The following is a 23,847-nucleotide window of genomic DNA, read 5'->3' on the forward strand; positions in this document are numbered from 1 at the left end:
ACATTAGCACATTTGCCATTCAGATGAACAGGTGCTGATAGAAATGTGATTAAGAACTTAGTTTTCGGATATGACACCAAAAGCATAGGCAATAAAAGCAAAAATACACCAGTGGGACTACATCAAAGTGAAAAGCTTCTGCAGAGCAAAGGAAACCAGCAACAGCATGAAAAGCCTACCTACCTACCTACAGAATAAAAGACTTTACAAACTGCGTATCTGATGAGAGGTTATATGCATCATGTAAGAAGAAACTTCTGCAGTTCAACAGCAAAAAACTGAAAAAATTAAAATAATCCGATTTTGAGACGGGCAAAGGACTTAAAATAGACATTTCTCCAAAGAAGATATACAGGTAGCCAACAGGTATATTGAAAGATGGCCAACATCGCAAATCATCAAGGAAATGCAAATCAAAACCACATCTGTTAGAATGGCCATTATAAAATTTAAGAAAAGAAAATAACAAGGGGCACCTGGGTGGCTCAGTGAGTTAAGCATCTGACTTCGGCTCAAGTCATGATCTCACAGTTCGTGAGTTCAAGCCCCGCGTCAGGCTCTGTGCTGACAGATCAGAGCCTGGAGCCTGCTTCAAATTCTGTGCTTTCCTCTCTCTGCCCCTCCCTCGCTGCACTCTGTCTCTCTGTCTCTCATAAATAGATCAAACATTTTTTTAAAATGTTTCTTTTAAAAAAAGAAAGTAACGAGTGTTGGTGAGGATGTGGAGAAATTGGAACCCTCACGCACTGTTGGTGGGAATGTAAAATGGTACAACTGCTATGGAAAATAGCATGGAGTTTCCTCAAAAAATTAACACTAGAGCAGCTATATAATCCAGGAATCCACTTCTGGACATTTACCCAAAAGAACTGAAAGCAGGAAATTTGCATTCCCATGATCATGATGGCATCATTCACACTAGCTAAGGACGGGACATAACCAAAATGTGGGCTGACAAGTGAATGGATAAAGAAAATGTATATACACACAATGAAAAATTATGCAGCCTTTTTAAAAAAGAGGAAAATCCTGTCATATGCTATAGCATGGAAGAACCCTGAGAACATTAAGCTAAGGGAACTAAGCCAGTCACAGAAGGACACATACTATATGATTTCGCTTAAAGGAGCTACCTGGAATAGTCAAATTTACAGAAATGGAAAGTGGAATGGTGGTTGCCAGGAGCCGGAGGGTTGGGGAAGTGGGGAGCTCCTGTTCAAGGAATGCACAGTTCCATTCATGCACGATGAAAGAGATCTAGAGATATGCTATACAACCGTGTGCATATAGGTAAGGTGCACTATAAAATTTTAAAGGATAGATTTTATGCGATGTATTTTTGACCATAATTTTTTCAACTAGTTTTTTTTTTAACTGAGTTGAATCCTCAGCAGCTTTTTTTTTTTAAGTTTATTTATTTTTGAGACAGAGAAAGAGACAGAGCATGAATAGGGGAAGGGGCAGAGAGAGAGGGAGACACAGAATCGGAAGCAGCCTCCAGGCTCTGAGCCATCAGCCCAGAGCCCGACGCGGGGCTCGAACTCCTGGACCGCGAGATCGTGACCTGAGCTGAAGCCGGACGTTTAACCGACTGAGCCACCCAGGCGCCCCGTTTTTTCAACTAGTTTTAAACGTTCAAAGATGATTGACACGATGGTTCAAAAGCAATGGTACTCCCCTAGCAGCTTAACGGATATGGAATTAGAAGCCTAAGACACACACAAGTAACCACATTACAGGGTCTAATTTACTTAAAACACTAAGAACAGTATAAATACACACATCTGTCATAGTGAATACATACATCCTAAGGGCTATTGGTTAACATTTGGTATATCCTAAACCAAGAAGCTACACCTTAGGGTGAGCTGTTGCTTAGCATTTAAAAGATCTTAATCAGAGATACACGCTGCAGCTACTGCAGGCCTTGAGCCACAACTACCTCAAGCAGCCCTAGAAGGTTCGTTAATTGGCAGAGTGATCTTACAAAGAGATGGGGTGATATTAGTGGTCTCCAAGACATGTAGTCTGGTTTAAGATGTGGTATAATCTCTCAGTCATCACATGAACAACAGTGTGAGCATCTGGCTAGGCTAGCAGCCTATACCCTTCCGAGTTCTAGAACTCCAGTTCTGTTCTGTCTAGGATCCTCTTTCTTTGGACAGTCAGACAAATCCTCTCACGAGAATACTGTCATCACAGTGCCTGAGGGACAGAGAGCTGGGACTTCACAGGACTACAGCACAAACTGGATGATTCTTTTTGTGTATATAGTGCAGAATTCAGTTATTTATTCAGTCAACCAATATTTATCAGACTCTACGATGCGCCATGCAATATTCCAGACACTTGGAATACAACCACAAACACAATAAGGATGTGACAAAGATTTAGGTCAGAGGCCTGCGTGATTGTAACGTACCTCCTCATGCCAGGGTTGTGTGGGAGGATACTCACAGCTTGCACCCACCGCTGATCATTCGGGGTCACCAACACCTCCCTAAAGGTGCCCAATAGCCACAAATGGTCAAGTTAACTTAAGCTGGTTCACAAAAGCCACCACAAAGAAATGTTGACATGTGGAAATTACTCGTACTGAGATGGACAGGCCTCTATCTTCTCATAGATCTCCAAAGAGCTCTGGTCCTGGACAAACTGGGAGCTGTTTGTCCCTGTCAGCATGCTTCCTGGAGCACCCACTGCCAACTCTGAAAACGGTCCTTTCATTTGCCTGTTCCTTCTGTGGTTCTTCTCCACATAGACAGCCATGAAGAAGGAGGGGGGTGGGTAGTTATAACATCATCTCTTCCAAATGTCAGACTGAGACAGATGCTAATGGTTTGAGTTGGTCCAAACACAAACCTTGCTGCTCGATCCCAACGAGGCCCTTTGTCAGAAGTGAAGTATAAGGTAATAATAGGATCAGAATCCTGACACTCTGCCCTAGGGCTCCCTTCAACACTAGCACTTTCCTCCTGGTGCTTCTATCCATTTTCTGTGACATCATTCTATTCTGTCCTCCTCTTCAGCTTTCCTTTATTCTGGTCCAAAACTTTCCTCCAGCGCCTTTTTTTTGCAGCCTCTAGCACACTGCACTGCAAACCTTCAACACTCAACCACACCTACAGAGACTATCACTGTAACTCTTATCCCTTTTATTTCCAAATATATTGGATGACACTGAGTACTGCTTCCTATTGAGTCATCTGGTAGACTATTTACATGCTCTAAAGCATAGATGAGGCAGCCATAGAGAAAAAAGGTCAGTTGCGGGATGGGAAGAGAATGAAGAAGGGATGGGAAGATCCTGTACAAGGAAGTAGCTACTATGGTAATTAGACTTTGGCTCTAGACTTCCCAGTCCTTACAGAAGGAAAGATAAAGTGAGAGCCAGTGAGTTCAGCAATACCATAAAAGATGAAAGTAGGGGGTTGGCAGGAAGGATAGGAGGAAAGGATAAACTTGTCTATTAAACCTTGGAAGGAGATATACCAATTTCCAGTCATTATTAAAGAAGAATCTATGGATGACACATTAGAATAGAGGGTCTACGGCCTAAGGGCTCATAGGGCTCATCCAGTCTAACATCCCACACTTGCAAAGTAAAGCCCTAAGCAAAACCTCCCCACTCCCAAGATTTAACAAATAAACATATAGAACACCTAGTTAAATTCGAATATCAGGTAAACAACAAACATTATTTTTAGTATGAATAGGTCCCAAATATTGCATGGGATACCTTTATTCTAAAATATTACTTATCCTATATTTTATATATCTTCTATGGCAACCCTCCCTCCCTCCACAAAGGTTACTTGCTGAGTTAGTGACAGACGCAGAACTAGAATCTTGGCCTTCTGTCTTTCCGGTGGATGAGAATGACTGAGTGCTCTAGGAGTCCCTCACTACACCTGCAAGGTCACTGCTAATCCATTACCTCTGCTCGTAGATCCTTACACCGTCCCAAGTAACTTGATTTATCAAAAAGAAAACTTCCACTAATGGGGCTATTTACCTTTTTAATTATGACATATCCAGCGTTGGTATGGGGATCTGTGTCAATCCCCAGTCGCCCCTCACTGTCTCCCTGTATAATACGATACAGGATTTTAGAACTCCCAGTAAATGGCTCATCAGTGTCTGTGGCCCAGATGGTCAAGATGGTGGACCCAACGGCTGTGTCTTCAGCAAGAGTCAGGTTTCCATACTAACAACAACAACAACAAAAAAAAAAATAGGAGAAGAAAACGAGAATGTCCTCTGTCATCAAGCACAATTGCCAAAGGGCAAATTTGTCTCTTTGGTTTCACAATGAACACACGTCATAGTTTGTATCAATACTTACCGAGCATGTTTTCCTACTGATAAATTTGGTGCAGTTGATTTTGACTTCATTCATACTTGTAGACTGATATCCATTGCACCAAGAAACAGGTCTCAGAGCTACTGGTAGGACTCTAAAATAGATTCCCCTTCCCACATCCAATATGTTTACTAACTGAAATTATTATACTAGTGATCATATAAATAAATAGCTACTATGTGTTGAGTACCTAAATTGTGGCAGGCACTTTACATACATTATTTTAGTTCATCTGTAATCCACCAAGGAATAGAGGGTAAGAGCCTGAACTTTGGAGTCAAACAGCCTGGGGATGAGTCCTAGGCTTGCCACTCAGGAGCCAGGTGACTGGAAGCAAGTCATCTAATTTCCTTACGTCTCAGGTGATCATCTGTCTAATGAAAATAATAGTAGGACCTACTTCCTGCTTGCTGTGGGGATTGAGAGAGATAAAGCATGTAAACCCCCTGAATGCCTGGCACATAAGTACTCAATAAAGATAAGCAATAAAACACTCCATTGAGTAGCTATATTATCATTTCCATTTGACAGAAAAACAAAAGATTGGAAGAGTAAACCCCACCCAAGAGCACACAGCTAGTGAGTCACAGAATTGGGACTCAAGCCCATGCTTGTCCAGTTCCAAAGCCTGTGTTCTTATTCACTGGCCTAGACCATCTCCACTGAAAATCCCCCGATCATCTCTCTCGGCATCATGATCTTAAAGATGGTAATAGGCAGGGCCCAGGAGGAGGACTGGGGCAGTGACAGAAGCCCACTCACTCTCTCAAGAGCCCAGTTTGTATTTCCAACTCTCAAAGAAGGGTGTTCTTGTCCTCAGTGTGAAAGCACTGTCCAGATGGACCAGAAGGAAACTACAACACAAGGAAGGGCTCCTGGAGACTGAGAAGGAAGGGGTTCCTTACCCCATGCTTGTGTAGCCCCAGTGCCTGCTACACAAGTTATATTCAGTCACACCTCTTGCCGCCCCAAACCCTCTCATACATCAATTCCCTTTCTTTGTCACGGCCTTGTCCCTATTTTGATTTGTGATCATCATCGCAGGGCTCTGGACCGTCCCATAACTGACTTCAAACATGACCTAACAATCTAGTCAAATGGGCTTCCCTCTGCTCTAGAATAAAGAGAGACATCCCTTTTAAGGGAAGCAGTGGTAAAACCACCCCAAGTTTAAAGCCCAAATCAAAATATGTGAAATATTTTTCTTGACGTTCTCTACTGATCCTTTTTCTCCTGTTTTTTCTAACCAATTTTCGTAATTCTTGCAAATGTCTTAAGCACATCCTTCTTGAGCTTAACTGAGAGGCTAGTTTTTCTTCTCCTTTCTCTTACTCAATTATTGCAAAAGGAGTAGAAAGTGCCAATATTCCAAACATCAAATTTTTGACTCAAAATGCTGGTCTGAGACCATTTATTGTCACACAACATATAATGACAAATTGCAATTAGCCATTCAACTCCATTCCATTTGACAAAGATTGCGGGTGCAGCTTTTAAGCAAGCCCTTGGAAGAAATGAGCCATTGGTAGAAGTTTATAAAATTCTGTTTATAAACGCTGTTATATACTATAACAGTGAATGCTATTGCTCCCTGAAGATTTCCACTGAAGATGGTGTCTGGGTTTGTTACCAGTTTGCCTAAAGCTACCTTTAAAGTCTGGGATTTTTCCTAACTACTTACAGTGTCTTTATCGCAGAAGTAAGGGTCAAGCAATATGAACAAAATAAAGAAAAAACAGATGAAAACTACTCACATCTGATTTTTCAAAGATGGGGATCTGATCATTGATATCAATAACATTGATCTCCACGTGACAGAGGGTTTTGAAATCTGAAAGGCAAAGTCATATGACAATAATTTTTCATTAGAAATCATGCATTAAAATTAGAAATTTGCAAGAAAAACATTGGCAAGGCAAGTGACAGCCACAGCCAGAATTCTGCTACTGACAGGCAGTTTTTGTGGAAACAGAATTCTCTGCTCCCCACCTGTACCCAGAAGCAGGTCACCAAAAGGAGGCTGGAGAAAGCCCTGGAAGAAGTTCCTCTGGGCGCTCCAGGCACATGGAACACATGCCCCTTCCTCGGTAAGGCTTGTCCTGATCAAGGAAGTTTGGGGTTTTTTTCCTGTGAAGCAACCAACCTCTCTTTTCTAACTAGTGAAACTTTTGTAGCCTTCAAAGCCTAGTGCAAAACTATCTTTCCAGAAAGCCTTCCCTGAATAGCCCAGCTAGCTGTCTTTCCTTCTCTGAACACTTCCAGTACTTACCATCCTGCTTTTCTGTCCTCTATGGTGGGAAAGTCGGGTGCCTGTTCCCTTTCCTCCAAATGAGGGAGGAAGTGTTACAGTTAGCCCTCTTCAAAAAGCCTGGCTACCCAGCCTGTAGGAGGTGAGAGGGGGTCAGAGGTAGCTGACCCTTTGGAACCCTTTGGGAAATAACACAGGCTTTGGGGGTGGGTTTGACTATTCAAATATCTGGTCAGAGAGAGCAGGTTCAACCTAGGTCCAAGAGGGACACAGAATACAGATGGGAATGGGGTGCCCAGGGAAATATCCAGAGTGAGGAACAATGTGACAGTTTCTTTTCTGGGGTCTCCATGGTTCTAAGCCATGATATATTATGTTGTATAATGGCTAAGACTCAGGGCTCTGGAGTCCCACTGTTAAAATCTGACTCTGTCACTTACCAGATGTGTAAGAGCTTGGTGTGTGTCACTCAAGGACTCTGTGCCTCAGTTAGGTTTTCTATAAAATGTTGATAACTGGGCACCTGAGTGGCTCAGTCGGTTGAGCATCCAACTTTTGATTTTGGCTCAAGTCATGATCCCAGGGTTATGGGATCGAGCCACATGTCAGGCTCTGCGCTGAGCGTGGAGGCTGCTTGGGATTCTCTCTCTTCCTCTGCCCCTCTCCCCCACTTGCACTAGAGAGCACTCTCTCTCTTAAATATAAATGAATGAATGAATGAATGAATGAATGAAATGTCAATAACAACAGAACTGAGGTTCTTATCCCAACACAAATCTTCAGCACTGTATCAGTGCTTTACCAGCATTACTCATTTCATCTTCAGGCTAATTTCATGACATAAGTACTATCATCATTCTCATTTAGTTCACGAATGAAGACACCACAGGATAGAAAAGCTAGATAAGCTAACCGAGGTCACACACTAACTAGTGGTTGAGCCAGGATTCAAATCCATGTGCTCCCTTGGCTCTCTCTGTCTGCTCTCCACCCTTCACCCTGCTCTGTGCCCTGGGAGGCTGACCTCAGAAACTAACTACATGGCAGACACCCTGGGTGCTGCCAATGGCAGCAGTGACAGGAGATGGGAGGAGGGGTGGGAGGACAGAAGTCGGGGGCAGTTCCCCTTTGCCAGCAGCCTCTCCTATAGGTACAAGTACAGGTCTTGCTCCTTCCGGGAATGTTCCCTTCCCTTGCCCCTTTGCACCCCGCCTCCGTCTCCGTGGAAGGCAGGCCGTCTATTATGCTTCACACCTCCCATTGCTTTCCCTTAACCCTGCCTTCAACCTTTGCAAATAACCCCTTCTTTAAACTCTTCTTGGTTATTCCTTTTGAGGAACTGTTTGCTGCTAGGATCCTGACAAACACACTCAGGCATGAATGGTGTTCAAAGCACCGGACATGAGGCCAGGCTTGTGATCTAATAACATTCGAATTATAATGATGGATACTGATTAAAGCTGGGGTCAGTCCCTGGAATATTCGCAGACAACAAGAATAGCTAACATTGTGGTGGGGGGCGGGGCTGGTGCAGGGAGGATGGAGGAGGGGTGGTCTCAGGACCTGAACTTGCTGGCTCCTTGCTCTGCACAAACCTCAAGTTGGGCCAACAGTGAGCCAGGATTTTATGTAAAACTATGTTAATTAAGCCTAGTCTCTAGGCTAGAGTAGTGTACAATTGAATGTTTCATTCCAACAATACACATACACACGTATATATTTATGAATAAATATATTTCATGATCTGGTCCACATTTTCTATATAGATGTACTCACGAACATAGAGAATTTGTAATCTGATTTCCACCTTATGCCCTTGCAGCCTCAAATTGCTTCAGGTCTCAATGCATTTGCAGATGGAATTTCTTCTCCTCTATAAGCCCTGCACTATTTTATAACTTGTCATATTCATCCTTCCAAACTCAGTTCAATGAAACCCCTTCCTTTAGAAAGCCTTACCTGCCCTCTCCCTCCACTGAGTCACTCATTTCCTTCATGGGCTACCTTGTACATGTTTCTTGTAATTTATTTATTCACAGGTCCATCTCCTTTATCATGAAATGCTCCTTGAGGACAGACACGGGGTCTTATTCATCTATGTATCTTCAGTACCTTGAATGGTATCTTATGCAAGGTAAGCGCTCAATAACTATTTGCCAAAAGAATGGATGGCTAAAGGCGTGAAACTGTTAATTCATCATAGGAAGGGATGATTTATTATACTCACTTCTGTTGTACCTCTTAACATAATGCTAGACATATATCAGGCCCTCGATATTTGCCAAATTACTAACTTCCAAAAAGTCTGTAGTAGAGGCCTATTAAACCCTAATTCTCTTCAGTATATCAATATCCATATAAAGGGGGGAAGGTGAAGAGTGGTGTCAAATGATGCTCTCTTCTCCTCTGTGCCTATATGATCTATGACTCCTAGCTCAACAGTTACTGAACTATTGGTTGTGTGACATTCGGTGCTAGTTAACTCAAAGAAAGATTCTTAACCTAGGAGTGTGTGTGCCCCTCAAATAAATCTGGCTATGAATACATGTGTTTTTGTATGTCTCTGCACACTTGTCTGAAAATGTGTGCTTTTCTTAGAGAATGCACCGTTTTCATCAGAGTTTCAAAGGGTCCTGGGACCGACAAAGATTAAGAACCACTTGCTTTGAAATTGTACGGGAATAAGGAACAATGTCTCCTGGTGATGTCACACGGCCAACTGGAAGCTGAGAGAAAACAGAACTCCCCCAAGTGTATTGCTCCCCCACTTTCATACAATAGAGTCCTTGGAGTCTGAAAGGGAGAATAGAAAAATACAATTAACAGGCTGGTTCGTGATCACAGCAGCCATGAGAACGTGCCTTGCTGACTTCCAACAACAGGGAACTTAATTGACAATGGCCCCGCTGCTGTGCTTTGAAATCCATCAGTATGTTTGCACTGAGGCCTCACTTCCCATGGGCTGCCCCAACCAGTGACCGAGCAAGGCAGGCATGCCAAGGCAGGCATGTTCAAGGAGATCATAGACTCTTTTGATGGCTAACCTTGGACTCCTCAATGACCTTGGCCAACTTCTCATTTTTTCCTTTTTTTTTTCTTTTTTTTTTTTTTTTTTTTTTTTACTCTTAATGCTCTACGGTACTCCCACCAGCCTTCTTTCCTTCTCTCCTCCATTCAAGGTTAGGTTTGTATTGTGGTCTAATGGTTCTGATGCCTGAACTGTATGTAACTCTGGCCTTTACCATGTTGGGCCAACTCCCTCTATGTTCCATGTGTGTTTTATAAAGGAAGGAAGAACTCTCAAATGGCATTCTGTAATACACCCAGGCATTAGAGCAGCTTAACAAATCGCAACTGGAAGGAAAACAGTATTTCACTTTTGACAGTGAACATGATACTAACCTTTGTCAGACACCTCTATTGTCAAATTGTACTGCGGAGTGTCTTGCTTCTTCAAGGACTGCCCAGCCAACTGGACCACTCCCGAGTAGGTTTGGACCAGGAAGAGTCCTTCCTTGGGAAGTTTGGGAATTTGATCCACAATTTTGTATACTAAAACACTGTTGGCAGTATTTTCTTCATCCATGTCATGGCCAATAAAAGTCCCAATATTGCTACCTGTGGAGAAGGAATAAAGGGAATCCATCCATTACGGGCTCTATTTAATCTACTGTATTAAAAAGGGTTTCACTGGATAAGCAGTTTCCTAGAAAGTGCTGTAAATAACTTTGAGTAGCAGACTAAAGTTCTTAGATTTATTTGGTTCTTCTCACTCTTGCCATAGTGTAGTACATCGAGCAGTATATTAGTCTGACAGGGCCAGCATAACAAAGTACCACAGGTTGGATAGATTTAGCAACAGAACTTTATTTTCTCACAGTTTCTGAAGGCTAAAGATCTGAGATCAAGATGTTAGCAGGGTTGGCTGGTTCTAAGACTTCTCTCCTTGGTTTCCAGATGGCCATCTTCCCATGTCCAGTCTTCACATGGCCAGTCCTCTGTACATGTCCGAGTCCAGATTTTCTCTTCTTAGAATGACACCATTCATTAAGACCCACACTAATGGAAGCATTTCAACTTAACTACCTCTTTAATGAACCTAGTTCTAAATAATATTTCTCCTGTGACATACTGAGAATTTCACCATATGCATTTTAGGGGGGACACAATTCAGCCCATAACAAATAGTGTCCTACAAAAATTCATGTCCACCTGAAACCTCAAATGTGACCTTATTTGGAAATAGAGTCTTTGCAGATGTAATTAGTTAAGGATCTTGAGATGAAATCATCCTGAATTTAGAGTAGACTAAATCCAGTGATTGCTGTTCTTATTAGAAGAAGAGAAGACAAAGACACACACAGAGGAGGTGGCCACGTGAAGGAGGAGGCAAATACTAGAGTGATGCCTTAAGCAGTCAAGGAATGCCAGGAACCAACAGAAGCTAGAAGAGGCAAGAAAGAATTCTCTCATGGCTGGCACCTTGATTTTAGACTTCTAGCCTCCAGAACTGTGAGAGAATACATTTCTGTTGTTTGAAGGCACCAACTTTGTGGTCATTTGTTATGGCCCCCCTTGGACACTAATAGACAAGACAAATGGTGTAACGAAACAAGGCTGAGCCAACTGTGGCTTGCTTCTAAGCAACTTTATGCATTGGTTGCAGAGACTGACCCCACCCCAAAGATAACACAGGGCAAAGAACAGGCACACATCCCCCACCTTGGTGCAGTTTATAGCCCCATGTATTTTATGCTGGTGAGTGTTTTGGTCCAGGGAGTTCCAGAAGTCAGAGGCTATGACTCACTGCTCCCTCTAGTTCTGAGTGAGTTCTAATAGGTTCTGGATCGTGTTGCTCTGTGAAACGAGAACTGTGGGTTTCTCAACATGCAGTAAAAGTTCCACCTTGGGGCTAAAATTTGAATACATCCCAGTTGTGGAGTTAAGTTTCACCCCTTCCCCAATCAATTTGCATCAACTGACTTACATGGAAATTTATAGATTTTTTTTTTTTTTGACAGGAGAGGTAGAGAAGTATGTATGTTTTGTCTATAATGGAACCAGACACATGTAGATGTGTCTCATGGGCTGGGGAGGGGGCATTATGATCTACAGGGCATAGGCAAATATTTATCTAATATGGAAGTAGCTGCTATTTCTGAGTCCATTATAACCAAGTCACCTTTGTGGCATACATCTGCCCTTAAAAATATGTGTGTTGGAATGAAAGAGTATCTTACTAAATTCTGTGATCCTTTGTGGTCTGAGCAGCCCTGCCTTGGACCTTTCCTCTCAGCAAGTAAGTGTAACACAGAGGACACTGTTCTTCTCCCACCCCACAGGAAAATTCCAGCTGTCAGAGTCACCATGAGGACTATCAACATCAGTGACTGGGGAAATTCCAGCAGAGGATGCTACTTAGTGGGAGCAGAGAACGTTTTGGGTGGGCCAGAAGTAAAAGGAGGGCCATGTCTCTGAGTGACAAAGGCCAGGGGCAGGTGGCAGCCTGAATTGATTCAGAGGTATATACAGCATCTCTTGGGACACTCAGAAATAGTTTAGGCAGGTGGGGCAGGGAGGTGGGCCTTCTACGAGAAACGAAATTTCCTGTATGAGCACATAGAACTTGGTAACGAGTGGGATTTCAGAATTAATATTGGCATTGCTAAAACTTAGGGACATGAGTCCTATGAGATTTTGGCTAATAAAAGACACTAAGGATACTAAATCTTTGTTTAGGCTAAATATAGAGAACAGACTCAATCTGTGCTGATTTAGAAGAATTCCTGGCCCATTACATCCACCATTTGAAACCTTGTGAAATATAGCTACAAAATAAATTCTCACCTTTAGAGAAGCAAATATCCCCTGGGCCCCTGAACAGTTTATTCTACCGACAGTGAGTTCTTCACCAGTCTCAGAAAGCTAGTACTATCCTCTTCCCAAAGGTAGGCAGCTTTTAAAATTGTTCCCAATGACCTCTCCCATATTAATGCCCTGGTGTAACCCCCACCTCTTGAATGTGGGTTGGGCCTAGTGACTCACTTCTAATGAATGGAATATGGTAAAATGATGGATGTCACCTCAGGGATTAGATTATAAAAATACTGACTTTCATCTTGGTCACCATTTTTCAAGCTCTCACTGCCCCCCACACCCAAGCTTCTCCTCTGAATCAAAGGTACCCAACTGAGCTACACTCTGATTCCTGACTCACAGAAACTTTGATATAATAAATATCTGTTTGAAACTGTGAAGTTTGGGGGACATTTGTTATGTAGCAATAGACAACTAATACACTAACTGTTAGGCCCTAAACAAAAAAACTTGAGTGATCATCTGGAAAGTTCTTCAAAGATCCTCTACCTTCATTTAGCATCACAGACCAGAAATTTGGGAGGTTTTCAAAAAGGGTAATGCCACAAGTATTTCTTGGCTATTGTAATACATTTCATTCTTACACAACTGCCACTGTTGGAAGATTCTTCCTTATAATTAACTAAAATCCTTCAAGCTGTCATCTAACCCTTCCTACTGCAGCAAGAATTAGAATAAATGAAAAAAAGAGGACCTGAGAAGAACACACAGACAATAGGTAACCTATATAGGACTCCTGACAGCAAGAAAAGAAAAAAACAAAACAAAACTATGAGCAGTGAGCAAATAAGCCACAGGAGCAGTACTCATCAAGCTACCAGAACGGCACCCACTGTGTCAAAAATGTGTAGCAAGAAGAGTAGAGAGATCAAAAGAAAATGGTAAGAAGGTCCACAAGGTATAGGAGGGTCTGCTTACAAGGACAGCAAGGCCCTAGGAGTGGCAGTCTAATCTTGCACAAAACAACAGACAAAAACATTTCAAGAAATGCCAGCCTGTGGCACAAAAACAGACACTCAGATCAATGGAACAGAATAGAGAACCCAGAGATGGACCCACAAACGTATGGCCAACTAATCTTTGACAAAGCAGGAAAGAATATCCAATGGGATAAAGATGGTCTCTTCAGCAAATGGTGCTGGGAAAACTGGAGAGCGACATGCAGAAAAATGAACCTGGACCACTATCTTACACCATACACAAAAATAAACTCAAAATGGATGAAAGACCTAAACGTAAGACAAGAAGTCATCCAAATCCTCAAGAAGAAAGCAAGCAAAAACCTCTTTGACCTCGGCTGCAGCAACTTCTTACTCAACATTTCTCCAGAGGCAGGGAAACAAAAGCAAAAATGAACTATTGGGACTTCATCAAAATAAAAACCTTCTGCACAGCAAAGGAAACAATCAGCAAAATCAAAAGGCAACTGATGGAATGGGAGAAGATATTTGCAAACGACATATCGGATAAAGGGTTAGTATCCAAAATCTATACAGAACTTATCAAACGCAACACCCAAAAAACAAAAAATCTAGTGAGGAAACGGGCAAAAGACATGAATAGACACTTCTCCAAAGACATCCAGATGGCCAACCGACACATGAAAAACTGCTCAACATCACTCATCATCAGGGAAATACAAATCAAAACCACAATGAGATACCACCTTACATCTGTCAGAATGGCTAACATTAACAACTCAGGCAACAACAGACTTTGGCAAGGATGCCGAGAAAGAGGATCTCTTTTGCACTGCTGGTGGGAATGCAAACTGGTGCAGTCACTCTGGAAAACAGTGGAGGTTCCTCAAAAAATTAAACATAGAACTACCCTATGACCCAGCAATTGCACTACTAGGTATTTATCCAAGGGATACAGGTGTGCTGTTTTGAAGGGACACAGGCACCCCAATGTTTATGGCAGCACTATCAACAATAGCCAAAGTATGGAAAGAGCCCAAATGTCCATTGATGGATGAGTGGATAAAGAAGATGTGGTATATATATACAATGGAGTATTACTCAGCAATCAAAAAGAATGAAATATTGCCATTTGCAACTACGTGGATGAAACTAGAGGGTATTATGCTAAGTGAAATTAGTCAGTCAGAGAAAGATAAATATCATATGACTTCACTCATATGAGGACTTTAAGACACAGAACAGATGAACATAAGGGAAGGGGAGCAAAAATAATATAAAAACAGGGAGGGGGACAAAAACATAAGAGACTCTTAAATATGGAGAACAAACTGAGGGTTACTGGATGGGTTGGGGGAGGCGGGATGAGCTAAATGGGTAAGGAGCATTAAGGAATCTACTCCTGAAATCATTGTTGCATTAGATGCTAACTAATTTGAATGTAAATAAAAAAAATAAAATTAAAAAGAAAGGAAGAAAGAAAGGAAGAAGAAAGAAAGAAAGAAAGAAAGAAAGAAAGAAAGAAAGAAAGAAAGGAGGGAAGGAAGGAAGGAAGGAAGGAAGGAAGGAAGGAAGGAAGGAAGGAAGAAAGAAAGAAATGCCAGCCTGTTCAACCAATGAGCTCATTACCATGGGGTAATAGACAAGCATTGTGCCAAATCCAGGGAAGTCCTAAAACTCCCAGAAATCAGGGGTACCCGGGTGGCTCAGTCAGTTAAGCATCCAACTCTTGGTTTCAGCTCAGGTCATGATCTTGTGGTTTGTGAATTTGAGCTCCGCATTGGGTTCCATGCTAACAGCACAGAGCCTGCTTGGGATTCTCTCCCCCTCTTTCTCTGCCCCTCCCATGCATGTGCTCTTTCTCTTCCTCTCTAAAAATAAATAAAGCTAAAAAAAAGTCCCAGACATCATAATGTTCTCCTAGCAGTTATCCTCTGTACAAAACCAAAGCCATCATTCAACACAGTGAAAAGAAACAAAGCAAATTGAGAACGAAAGGACAAAAATAGGTAGGACTTGAGCCTCATTTACCATCTTCCTGAACAATTATTTGATTCCTAGAGAGGGAGAATCAAGGGTCAAAAGCCAACTTACATTCGTAGTGCTTACTTATTGTAAGGTATCTGACATTGGATGTAAATGATTATTTAAATCATTTAGCAAGTTTGACAAGATTTTATTGGATTGTCAGAAGGGCAAATAAGAATTGATGGGACAACCTTGTACATGAGATAAACTTATATATGTATACAGGATCCTGGAATCCATAAATGGTTATGATAATAGGGGTAGTTGGTAGTAGTAAATGGGTAGTAGTAGTAGCAATATAGTGGTGGTCGTAGTCATAAAAGCTCCAGTTTCAGAGCACCACCCACATACGTTTGAGCCAAAATACTGTACCTATGGGAGTCCAAAGTGTATTCAATCTCTGCGCTGTGTTAGACATGGACAACCGATCCCCGACCAGGCTTATCTGCCCACCCACCACCTGGTAGAGAGGAGAAAGGGCTTACAGAGGTAATATATGGTGGAGAGTTACACAGCTTCGAACAGCTCTCTTTTCTTACCTATATCTTCATTCTCCTGGACCTCAAATACGGTCACCGCAGATGGACATGTAGGTGGATTATCATTAATGTCTTTCACTTTTACACGAATTTCCACTGGAAAGGCAAGCGGTTTTCCCATCTCATCCTTTGCCACGGCATAAAAAACATACTACAACAGGAAGATCAGTGTTAAGACAGGACTCCTCCATCATCCCCTTTAAAAGGCAGAGGAAACAGCTTGGGTTTACCCCTTTTTTTTCAATTTACTTAGAGCTGGAAGACGAGAAAAAATGAAATGAGTTGGATCTGTGGGCGTGCTCTCATGTCTTTGAGAGAAATAATATACTGGGGTCCAGAACACGGTTTGGGGCTCTGGTTGTCGTTGTTTTTATGTAAAATCGATTCTGCATTTAGTCGTCTGTAGGCACTGGACTCCGTCTTGCTATCTGCGAAATTCCTCCCAGACTTACTCACCGAATCCCTTTCTTCACGGTCCAAGGGCTGAGTCACATAAATACCTCCTTCCTGGTCAATTGAAAACGGTAAAGTTGACAGCTTCTCCTTTTCAACTAAGGAGTATTGTGCACCTGGCTCATTCCACTGCACCTACAGGGCCCAGGGTGAATTGCGAGAAAAGATAGATCAGGACCAAGAGAACCGGGAAGGAATAAACAATTTTCCGGTTTTCAATTTGAAATTTCTGACGATCTTGTTTTTATGTCTGTGTTTTACTAGAACTACTTCATACTCAACCAAAATTAAGCCTTTTGTTTTCTTGTTTAACCAAGTTACATTGCTCAAAAAAAGCACACAGGGTGTTTTTCTTCTCTAAAGCAGGTCTTTGTGAATCTTTAAAGAATTTGTGGGTTGCTCCTTTGGAGGTCTGACCATGGAGACTTCATATCCATGAAACATTAGTTCAAGAAACAAAATGTACTTTGCAGCTGGTACTATCTGAGAACAAATCCATGACATAGGACAAGTTTCTGAAACTCAACAATGGCGATGATAAAAGCAATAGGAGACACTCTAAACTCTTCTCCATGCCATTATTTAAGTAAGACAAATAGTACATAAATAAAGCACATTCATCCCCTAAATATTTAGTCTTAGAGACTCCAAAGACAAGAATAACTGCCAACTCCTAGTGTTGTTCGTAAACAACTTGGCAAAAAATAAACTGAATGGTAAGATCAGTCAACTTGCTAGAGACACAGCCTGGCCTCTCTGACATTCTAATACTTGTAAAAACACCTACAGAGGATCTGCCACATGCCAGACACAATTCTAAACACTCCTATGTACGATTTCATTAAATTTTCAAAAAGTCCCATGAGGTGGAGAGGTAGAGACTATTATACCCATTTTATAAGTGAGGAAACCAGGCACAATGTCTATGGCTATGAGAAATTTCTCTATGGCTATGAGAAATTTCCAGACTAAACTATTCTCTCAGACCAGCTTGGGAAGGGTATCAAGGAACCACCCTTGCCCCTTGTTAGCTATTTAAACACCACCCTCCTGTCAAGCCAAAGACCATGTTCTTGGTTCTAAGAGAGCTCCCCTTGTGTCCTAAAAATTCAGTCTGACTTCTTTTCTCTTGAGCTGTTCCCTCTACTCTTCTTCCTGGGTCTCAAGACACCCAAAGCACTTTCCCCAGGCCTGGGAATTAGGTGCAGCACCTCGAATTTCTTTACATTGACAGCCCTGAGAACAAATAAACACGTGTGCTCTTTTTAGCATTTCTAAGTCCTTGTGGGGATAACCTACATAATAAATAAGACTTTAGTAAAGGCCCCAAGTCTGAAATTTGCATGGCTGTGAGTCCTGACACATTTTCTTAGCTGATAAAGCAGAATATCTCTTGCTTTCATTCTTTTTTTTCACCCCGAAGGTGAAGTTCATTAATTCAATATTTCAATAAATAAAAATCCTTTCAAGATTGACAATAGGTATGATGGGATGGGCCATTCCAGGACCCTTAACAACATCATTCAGAAAAATATCTTAGGGGAACTACAGACTGAGACTCATAATATTAAAACCTTTTATCCATGTTCACAAATACTGTTGCTGAATTACTCTTCACAACAACGAGAGGTATTATTATCCCCATTTTATTGAAGAGGAGCTGGGGCTCAGAGGGGTTAAATGGCTTATTCATGATCAGTCATTAAAATAATGGAGGAGGAATGTGGTTTTGGTTATCTGCTTCAAAATCTAGTGCTCTCTCACTAACCCACAGTTTTCACGTCAAGGAACCCCCTGATCTTACAGAAAATATCAGATCTGGGTGGACCTGAAGGTGGATTTCCAGGATCTAAGGTAGGAGGGGACCCAGGGTAAGAGCACCAACCACAGAGGTGGGAAGAGGGGGGACATTTGAATGAAGAGTAGAGGCACATATAGGAGATGGAGTCGCAGGAGGGTGGTCTCCAAGAGTACAGGTTGCCTACTTGACTCCTACTCTTGGCCAGTCCTGTGTCTGTCCCTCAGTCTATGATGGGATGAGTCTATTGGATAGAAATTTTCTCACAAGAATAAGAAGCAGTCTTTCAAAAATATTTGCAACTCCTATTCAAATCATGTATATTAGTAGTATCTACTTGGAAGGGAAGGTGAGTACAATTCTTTTTTAAAGCTTGTGTGTGTGTGTGTATGTGCGTGTATCTGAATCCAAGTTGGTAAAGTCCAGGGTTTACCCATGATAATAAACTAATAAACTCCAGAGACTCAGGGCCAGAGACTTTGTCTATTTAGTTTGTTTTATAATTATGCTATGTAAAAATGTACCCAATAAATATATCAGTGAAGACCATGACAGAGGGTCTCTACAAAGTGAGGCCATTTATCTCATTGTCTTGAGGGGTGCCTGGGTGGCTCAGTTGGTTGAGCATCTGACTTAGGCTCAAGTCATGACCTTGCAGTTTGTGGGTTCAAGCCCTGTGTCAGGCTCTGCGCTGACAGCTCAGAGCCTGGAGCCTGCCTCAGATTCTGTGTCCACGTCTGTGTTTGTGTCCCTTGCTTGCGCGCTCTCTCTCTCTCCCTCTCTCCCTCTCCCTCTCTCCCTCTCTCCCTCTCCCTCTCAAAAATAAATAAATAAACTTAAAAAAAAGTTATCTCGTAGTCTGGAGACATTCCTTGGGCACTACCTGAGTGATTTTGATGGGGTGAGGATCAGTTGAGTTTTCTACAATCTCCACAGGCTCTGGTGCTTTCCAAATATTCTCCTTCACCATAATGTTCACAGATGTGCTGTCACTGAAGGAATGATCATTCTGGCCTCCCATGTCCTTCACTGAGACCACCAGTCTGTAGGAAGGATTCTTAATGGGATCCAATTCCCGAGATCCTATGAGAAGTAGGAGAGAAGAGAAAAGGAAATGTCTCCAAGGGTAACACAGATCTAGGCCCCTCTTCCTGACTCAGTCTTATGAGGGCATCATTTGACTTACCTTCTAGGGTAAGGGAAATTGCCCCTGTTTTGTTGTTGATCTGAAAGTACATGACATCATTGATCTTGGGAAGCTGGATGATAATTTCATAAATAAGCTGACCATTGGGAGTAGTTGGGTCATCCAGGTCTGTAGCATTGACATACATGAAGGGTTTTCCTGTTTAACAAAACATATCCAGAGAGGAAAAATATGTTAACTGAAATCCAAACCAACCATAGCCACTTTTATCTTCTAAGAGGCAGAGATAGGATGGGGGAAGGTACCATAATTTATACCAGTGGGGAAATATATCTTTACTCTGCTTCCTTCCCCTAGGATGGGGTTTCTTGAAGTATTTTAGGTTTGATGGAGTCATGCACATGTAAAAGATCCAGTCAAGCACAAGATAATTTGATGGATTTTAGCATAAAGGAGTATCAAAAAAAAAGCTTTGTTACAGTTTCAGATTTCACATTGTCACCAGCCTTTAAGAAACCACCACTTGTTGGGGCGCCTGGGTGGCGCAGTCGGTTAAGCGTCCGACTTCAGCCAGGTCACGATCTCGCGGTCCGGGAGTTCGAGCCCCGCGTCAGGCTCTGGGCTGATAGCTCAGAGCCTGGAGCCTGTTTCCGATTCTGTGTCTCCCTCTCTCTCTGCCCCTCCCCTGTTCATGCTCTGTCTCTCTCTATCCCAAAAATAAATAAATGTTGAAAAAAAAAATTTAAAAAAAAAAAAAAAAAGAAACCACCACTTGTTGAGTTCTGGTGTAGTATCAAAGAATATCCACAGTTATCTGAGGATGCTATTACAATACTCCTCCCTTCTCCAACTGCATATCTGTGTGGGGCCAGTTTTTCTTCATATGCTTCAACTAAAACAGCCTATAGCAACAGAATGGGTGCAGAAAAGGACACAAGAATCCAACTGCTTTCAGTTAATTAATCCAGTTATTAAAAAGATGTGCAAAGATTAAAACAAAGCTATTCTTAATAATTCCTTTTGTCCTTAAAAATAGCTATTTTCATTAAAATATGTTTATTATTACTTACAGTGAATTAATTTTTTAAATTTCTAATATGTAAATATTGGTAATCAGTGATGTCCTAGAGCCAGCTCTTGAAAGCCAATGGTTGAATTTCCAGAAACTTTGTGAACCAATTACTAACACCACTGGTACCTTAAAATAAGCCATGTTGGGAGTATTGATACCACAGAAATTGGAAAATGTTATAAATCAGGGCTTCTCCCCTCAGAAAGATAGCTATTAAACATTTACCAGCACATCACTGGATATAATCCACATATTCAAAAGATTTTTGGAGGTGTTAATAATTTTTAAAAGAACACAGGAGCCCTGAGACCAAAAATTTTGGGAACCACTGATCTAGAAGACCCTATTGGTGAAGAGAGAAAGGGTAAGACTTAGAAGATTCTTGGGGTGCCTGGGTGGCTCATTTGGTTAAGCGTCTGACTTTGGCTCAGGTCATGATCTCACAGTTTGTGGGTTCAAGCCCCACGTCGGGCTCTGTGCTGACAGCTCAGAGCCTGGAGCCTGCTTCCGATTCTGTGTCTCCCTCTCTCTCTGTCCCTCCCCTGCTCATGCTCTGTCTCTGTCTCAAAAATAAATAAAACATTAAAAAAATTTTTTTAATTAAAAAAAAAGAAGATTCTTATTTAGCAGAATTCATAAGTGAGTCTTTGGTTGTGGTCTCAGGGACAGAAAGTGAAATTGCTGCACATGATAAAGTGGAAGAAATGTTCTTCCTGAGTTACTAGAAGTGGCACTGAAGAAAAAGATACAAGATTAAGTAACACAGAGGGAAACTTGACATTGAGTTGGTGGAAATGGCCAAGAGTCTTTATGAAAACTCAGAAGTCTAATATTCACATTTGTTTTCTTCATATTCATATTATGATATAATGCTCCTTCATCTCCCCAAATCTTCAATAATGCCTTGATGAGGGGCTTTAACGTAAATGAAGGGTAGAAGCATAGTGAAGGGATGGACTGTAAGCAGGAGTTGCAAGTAAGAGAAGAAAAAGAACTGGGAGCCAGTAGTGACCATAAGCGTGTAGATTTCTGGGAGAATGTAAGAGACTGAGCTCACTTCCCTAGAGTATTCTTGAGTGTCTTAGAGCTCTAAGGTATTCTTTTTTTTATATAGTTTTTTGTTTGTTTGTTTGTTTGTTTGTTTGTTTGTTTATTTATTTATTTTGAGAGAGAGACAGACAGACAGAGAGCAAGTGGGGGAGGGGTAGACAGAAAGGGGCAGAGAGAGAGTACCAAGCAGGCTCCTGCACTGCCAGTGCAGAACCCAACATGGGGCTTGAACCCACGAACCATGAACTCATGACCCGAGCCAAAACCAGGAGTCAGATGCTCAACCAACTGAGTCACCCAGGTGCTCCCAGCTCTAAGGTGTTCTAAAGCTCATTCTAGAATCATAGTTCTCAACTGGAGAGATTTTGTCCCCCAGGTGACATTTGGCAATGTCTGAAGGCATCTTTATTGTCACAGCTTGGGGACAGGGGTTGCTAACAGCATCTGGTGAGTAGATGGCAGGGATGCTGCTAAACATCCTAACATGCACAGAACAGCCTCTGACAAAAAGAGAATTATCAGGTCCAAGATGTCAGTAGTGCCGAAGCTGAGAAACCATGTCTTAGAGCAATGGAGATAATAAACTAACTCCTAGATGACTGTTGTGAAATTTAAATATGACAGGAAGTGCTTAATGAGTGATAGCCGCAGCTGTTAGCCATGCAAATCTGCTCCTTCTGCCTGGTATTCTTCTACCTTTCCATAAATATCTCCAGACTCCTGCCTTTTACCTGGACGAGAATTCTGTCTTACTGAGCCTTCATAGTTTGGCTGGAGAAACGTGGGTCGATTGTCATTGATGTCCTTCACTTCTATGGTGATGGGAACTGGGCCCTCCACTGTGGCTCCATAAGCATCCAGGGTGGAGACCTGATGTAGAAAGGAAAAGGAAACCACCGTGATGAGTCTGAACTTCATACACACACTCAAAAGTCAGTTGAAGGAAATTGGAGGTCAAAGATCCAATAGCCTTGTGACTATAGGGGTGAAAGACACCCATAAAAGCCCTATATTGGGAGGTACTAAAACAGGGACCCTATCAGTTAAATCTGGCTAATCATGACTTTGTTCTTCCAGCAGTAGGGTATACTGGACACTGGACGTGCTTCTTTTCTAAATAGTTGGAGTCAGTTAGATAAGAACACTTTGACCCTTAAGGCTGTGGAAGTGCCATGTCCTCTTACAGAGCATTTTAGTGGTCAACCTGCAAAGCCAATAGAAGTTACCAGACAGGAAGCTTTTGCTTGTTCTTTTTTTTCCTACAATTAGCTCTCTGCCATCCCCATGTATTCAGCTTCAAACCATGAAAAACTAAGGAGGACAAAGAGGGAGAAGTTATCTTTAGTCATCCTCTGACCACTGGTTACTTCTGCTTCTTGCAAGGCCCACAGGAGGTCTGTCCTAGCACTGATGCTGCCTTCTCTGTGGATCCAGAACCCACACAACAACCAAAGGAAGATACCAGTGGAATATCAGAGAAGGGTTGGCTTGGTTTTGATCCAGGTACTTGAGCATGGCCATGCTTGGGCAAGCAATGCTTTCTGAGGGCCTTGGCAATTTAAATTGGGTTACTCTGGTTAAAAAGCCTGAAGAAAAGGGTATCTTTGCCACACCCAAAGGGGTATCCCTTTGTAGTTGGTAAAAAATTGACAAATGAGGTTTGCAAAGCATGACATTAATGTCAAGAGAGCCGTAACAGGATTCTGTGAAAGAAATGCAGGTGCCAGTGATTCTTCTAAGATAAAAGATGTTCAGAGAGGTTGGAGTTAGCTTCCTTTGTCTGGTTTCAATTCACCTGGAGTTTGTGAGCAGCTCTTGTTTCTCTATCCAGGGCTTTGTTATGATACAAAAGTCCATCTGGTTGTATCTGAAATATGCCATCTGTCTCTCCAGTTAGTTTGAAAGTCACAGCAGGAGGACTGGCCTTAAACTGGGGAAGAAAGCAAAAATCAGATTAGGTTGTAAGGAAAAAACAATGTTGTAGAACTTGTAGAAAAGGTAACGTTTTCATTTGTACAATCACTAAACAAGATCTGAGCTTGTAAAGTGGTGCATTCTAAAAGTTTGCTCTGGGTGGCTCAGTTGGTTAGGCATCAAACTTGGGATCAAGTCATGAACTTGTGGTTCATGGGTTTGAGCCCCATGTTAGGTTCTGTGCTGAGAGCTCCGAGCCTAGAGCCTGCTTCCAATTCCGTGTCTCCCTCACTCTCTGTGCCTTCCTGGCTTACACTCTGTTTCTCTCTCTCTCTCTCTCAATAATAAATAAACATTAAAATAAATAAATAAATAAATAAATGTCCGCTTGAATATTAACTATTTATCTTTTAAAATACATTTCCTCAAGAAACAATG

At 41.9% G+C, this 23,847-nt stretch overlaps 1 protein-coding gene across 4 annotated transcripts in view; it reads right to left on the bottom strand.

The window, feature by feature from the left end:
* Positions 1-23,847, bottom strand: part of CDH17 (cadherin 17) — a 76,446-nt gene that overhangs the window by 19,337 nt on the left and 33,262 nt on the right. For all 4 annotated transcript variants that reach the window (XM_040493991.1, XM_040493989.1, XM_040493988.1 and 1 more), the window contains exons 4-12: positions 23,291-23,425; positions 22,227-22,365; positions 19,413-19,571; positions 19,110-19,309; positions 16,432-16,563; positions 15,976-16,126; positions 10,014-10,229; positions 6,118-6,194; positions 4,016-4,207 (exon numbers count right to left, since the gene is read on the bottom strand). In XM_040493991.1, coding sequence (XP_040349925.1) covers positions 4,016-4,207; positions 6,118-6,194; positions 10,014-10,229; positions 15,976-16,126; positions 16,432-16,563; positions 19,110-19,309; positions 19,413-19,571; positions 22,227-22,365; positions 23,291-23,425 — 1,401 coding nt within the window. The remainder of the gene's footprint in view (positions 1-4,015; positions 4,208-6,117; positions 6,195-10,013; positions 10,230-15,975; positions 16,127-16,431; positions 16,564-19,109; positions 19,310-19,412; positions 19,572-22,226; positions 22,366-23,290; positions 23,426-23,847) is intronic.

The sequence above is a fragment of the Herpailurus yagouaroundi genome, unplaced genomic scaffold, assembly GCF_014898765.1.
Source record: "Herpailurus yagouaroundi ecotype Mexico unplaced genomic scaffold, PumYag 186, whole genome shotgun sequence".
Classification (NCBI taxonomy): Eukaryota; Metazoa; Chordata; class Mammalia; order Carnivora; family Felidae; genus Herpailurus; species Herpailurus yagouaroundi.